The 4,625-nt window shown below is 47.0% G+C and overlaps 1 protein-coding gene across 2 annotated transcripts in view; it reads right to left on the minus strand.

The window, feature by feature from the left end:
- Vopp1 (VOPP1 WW domain binding protein) overlaps positions 1 to 4,394 on the minus strand; it is a 96,107-nt gene extending 91,713 nt beyond the window's left edge. For both annotated transcript variants that reach the window (XM_021189965.1, XM_021189964.1), the window contains exon 1: positions 4,184 to 4,394. In XM_021189965.1, coding sequence (XP_021045624.1) covers positions 4,184 to 4,237 — 54 coding nt within the window. In that variant the 5' untranslated portion in view covers positions 4,238 to 4,394. The remainder of the gene's footprint in view (positions 1 to 4,183) is intronic.
- Positions 4,395 to 4,625: the final 231 nt, after the last annotated feature.

The following is a 4,625-nucleotide window of genomic DNA, read 5'->3' on the forward strand; positions in this document are numbered from 1 at the left end:
TAAAAAGAAGAAGAAGAAGAAGAAGAAGAAGAAGAAGAAGAAGAAGAAGAAGAAGAAGAAGAAGAAGAAGAAGAAGAAGAAGAAGAAGAAGAAGAGGAGGAGGAGGAGGAGGAGGAAGAAGAAGAAGAAGAAGTAGAAGAAGCTGGACTCCAGAAAATCAGATAACTCTATTAAAAATGGGGTACAGAGCGTATCAAAAATTCTCAACTGAGGAATAGTGAATGGCTGAAATGCACCTGAAAAAATGTTCAACATCCTTAATCATTAGGGAAATGCAAATCACAACAACCCTGAGATTCTATTTCACATCAGTCAGAATGACTGAGATCAAAAATTCAGGTGACAGCAGTTGCTGGCCAGGATGTGGTAAAAGAGGAACACTCCTTCATTGCTGGTGGAGTTGCAAGCTGGTTCAACTTCTCTGGAAATCAGTCTGGTGGTTCCTCAGAAAATTGGACATAGTACTACCTGAGGACCCAACTAATACCACTCCTGGACATATACCCAGAAGATGCTCCAACTGGTAAAAAGGACACGTGCTCCACTATGTTCATAGCAGCCTTATTTATAATAGCCAGAAGCTGGAAAGAACCCAGATGTCCTTCAACAGATGAATGAATACAGAAAATGTGGTACATTTAACCAATGGAGTACTTACTATTCAGCTATTAAAAACAATAAATTTATGAAATTCTTAGGCAAATGGATGGATCTGGAGGTAACCCAATCACAAAGGAACTCATTATATGCACTCACTGTTAAGTGGATATTAGCCCTGAAACTTCGAATACCCAAGATACAAATTGCAAAACTCAGGAAACTCAAGGAGCAGGAAGGACAAAGTGTGGATACTTCGTTCCTCCTTAGAATGGGGAACAAAATACCCATGGAGGGAGTTACAGAGACAAAGTTTGGAGCTGAGAGGGAAGGAAAGACCATCCAGAGATTGCCCCCACCTGGGGATCCATCCCATATACAACCAACAAATGCAGACACTATTGCATATGCCAGCAAGATTTTGCTGACAGGACCCTGATATAGCTGTCTCTTGTGAGGCTATGCCAGTGCCTGGCAAACACAGAAGTGAATGCTCACAGTCATCTATTAGGTGGAACACAGGGCTCCTAATGGAGGAGCTAGAGAAAGTACCCAAGGAGCTAAAGGGGTCTGCAACCCTTTAGGAGGAACAATAATATGACCTAACCAGCACCCCCAGAGCTTGTGTCTCTAGCTGCATATGTAGCAGAAGCTGGCCTAGTTGGCCATCAATGGGAGGAGAGATCCTTAGTCTTGTGAAGATTATATGCCCCTTAAAGGGGAATGCCAGGGCCAGGAAGCAGGAGTGGGTGGATTGGGGAGCAGGGCTGGGGGAGGGTATAGGGGACTTTCAGGATAGCATTTGAAATGTAAATAAAGAAAATATTTAATTACAAAATAAAATAAAATGTAAAAGCTCAGACTCAAACTTCACATTAAATTTGCATGTGATAAATCGTTAAGAAATCTTTTTGTTGTTGTGGTGGTGGTGGTGGTGATGGTTTTTTGAGATAGGGCTTCTCCTTATAGCCCTGGCTATCCTGGCACTCAACAGAGCACACCTCTCTACCTGAAATCAAGCACTGAAGATAATCATCACATATACAGGAGCTACCTAGAAAACCCATGTTACCAGCATCTGGAGAGTGAACTTCATGAACACATAAGAGCTTAGCCTTTGGGAGGTTTTCAACCCTTTAGAGAAGTTTTAAATTCCCTATTAAGATAAAACAATTCAATCAGACATGGTGACCCACCCCTGTGATCACAGCATGTGGGAGGCTGAGGCCTGGGCTACACAGGAAGATCCTGTCTGAAGAGGGACTTTAGCTGAATAGAGTATTGGCCCAGCATGTGTAAGGTTCAGTCTCCCTCTGGTAGCTAAGAAAACAATAAAATTAAATTAAACGAACAAATCCAAGAATGCAGCTCAAGGTAGAGGGCCTTGTTTGACTACTTTGTTCAAGGCCCTGAGGTCCATTCCTGGCACTTGAAAAAAGTCCCTATGCAAGGAAACAGGTCGCAGGCTAGAACAAAACCTTCTGCACTAAAGGATTAGGCTTTAGACTGATGATCCTCAGCAGGCTGACAGGAAAGCAGGTTCTAGGGGCATTAATATACTTTTCACTTAACATTGGAGACAACCAACTTCCTGCTCCTCTTCTCTCACCAAGACTAGTGGGCTTTTTTTCTTGACTGAAAGTATAGAGTGGTCTTTCAAATCTCCCACAAGAAGTGGGGGAGGGTCCTATAGTAGGAACCAATCACCTTGCCTCTCTTTGTCTGGATTACCCAATCCCCTGTAGTAGTCCAAATTAGCTAAGAGGGAAAGGAAGAACTCACCCCATCCCCAAACATAAAACTTTTAGCACTGCCAGACAAACTCTGATTTCCAGCTCTCTCTCTCTCTCTCTCTCTCTCTCTCTCTCTCTCTCTCTCTCTCTCTCCCTCTCTCTCTCCCTTTCCCTCTCCCCTTCCCCTCCCCCTCCTTCCCTCCCTCCTCTGTCCCTCCCTCCTCCCTCCCTCCCTCCCTCCCTCCAGGTGTTGAGACCTTGTTTTTACTGCCTTATTTTTTAAATCAGCACAGAAAAAGAGTCCATTCCAAAAACTCTTGACAACGTCACTATGATGGCATCAAACCAACAAAGCAGTAGATTAAAAGTTGGAAATAAAAACAGATGACAAGCAACCTCATAGCACATCATATTTGAGGTTACTTTTGGTTTCCCTCTCCCCCAGAAAAGCTAATTCAATTGACTGACTCAGTTTGAAGGCTTTTCCCCTGCTGGCCCTTGAATGTAAAGCCTTAGAGTGTTGGCAGGTCTGCCACTTCTCTCCTGTTCATTTCCTCAATAAACACCGTTGGAATACAAAAATATAGAAAAGAAAATGAAAAATAAACACAACCAGGAAGAACACCCACCCTAATAAAAATAAAAACAGTGGTTTTGAAGCAGCCTTTTAGGATACACACAAAAGCTAAGTTGGAGACAGGAGTGGCACAAATACAGAAAGAAGAGAACGCTGATCTTATGTTATACACACACGAAAATGAGATTGCCAGATGACAAAAATTACTTCAACAGAGATATGTAGAGGTAAACACACGTTTATTTTTGTAAACAGTGCTCTCTGGTTTGCTTTTCTACAGCAACCAATGTTGAATCATGACCCAGAGGGTTTGGTTCCTAAGGTTTATAAAATCTGAACAACAAGAAGAAAGAAAGCCAGAAGCACTTCTTAAAAACGTTAAATGTTAAAAAAGGAAAAAGAAAAAAAAAAAAAAGAAAAGAAAAGAAAAAAGAAAAGAAAGAGAAGAAAAGAACAGAGAGGTATTTCGAAGAAAAACGAGCAATCTTTACTCCGTTTCGAACTTAGAGCTTGGAGAAACTGTTCCCTTAACTCTCCAGGAAAGAAAGACTTTTCCTCCAGCATAAAGGAGAATCTTTCCAAGCACTGCTGACTCCCCAACCAAGGAAGTTTATAGGTCTCTAAGGCAGGACAGTGATAGTCATAGGGGCATCCTCACCCACTTAAACTGACTTTATTAATACAAAAATCTTTCAAATTACTGAAGCTGTGGGAGTATGAACAAACCTCCAAACCCCAATCCATATTTTACACACCATATTTTACACATCCACTCTTTTGCCTTTGAATGAACCCGCTGGAGCAGGAAGGGTGGCTCGCGTCACAGGATGTCGCAGTTCAGTCGACCGCAGCCCCGCTCTAACCCTGGCTGTACCTCGGCGGCGCTTCCACCCACCATCAAGTTTCCGCGGCTTCACCTCAGTACACCCTCCACCCAAGCTACCCGGGGGATTTTTCTCCTCGCCTCTAAAAACCTGCACTTCATCTCCGAAGGCAGAAATGTCCCTGTCCCCTCCTACCAGCTGCGGGAGGCGCCGCCCCAGGCCCGGAGAGACCGGGAGCGCGTGTGGACACGCACAAAGGTCCCTCCCCGGGGCCGTAAGCCGGAGCAAGCAGCGAGAGGGAAACGGGGCGCAGACAGGAGGAGGAGGCGCGCAGGGAGGACTGGGGGTCCCGGCATCAGGTCCCTCCGCCGCCCCACATCACAGACTCGCGAGCTCCGCAGTGCCCTTCCCGCGTCCCTGCTCCCGGAGGCGCGGGGAACCGGCGGCCTTACCTCCACCAGCAGCCCGAGCAGCAGCGCCGCCACCCTGCCGAGCCGGCGGCCCATGGCTCCCGCGAGGATCGTCCGAAGCCGAGCTGCACGGAAGCCCAGGGCCAGTCCGCACCCCGGCACGGGCTGGCGGACTCCGGGAATAAGAGCCGACGCCGGCAGAAGGACGCGCGGCAAGCCGGCGGAGCTCGAGGACGTGCCAGGCCGCCCTCGCCGCGCGCCCCCGATCCACCTCACGGGCGCGCGCTCGTGGGCTCGGAGCTCGCTAAGTCTGTGGAGCGCGCTGCGGGACGCGGAGACAGCGGGGCTGGGTGAGAAGACTGCCTAGTCCTAGTGTCTCCCCTCCCGGAAGAGACCATCTTGTCTCACCTTGATAGTTCTGGGAAGGTTTTTAAAGGACACCGGGTTTGGGAGCTGGGGGAATGGATACGGATGGACCCATCAC

Source organism: Mus pahari, chromosome 2 (assembly GCF_900095145.1).
Source record: "Mus pahari chromosome 2, PAHARI_EIJ_v1.1, whole genome shotgun sequence".
In the NCBI taxonomy this organism is placed as follows: Eukaryota; Metazoa; Chordata; class Mammalia; order Rodentia; family Muridae; genus Mus; species Mus pahari.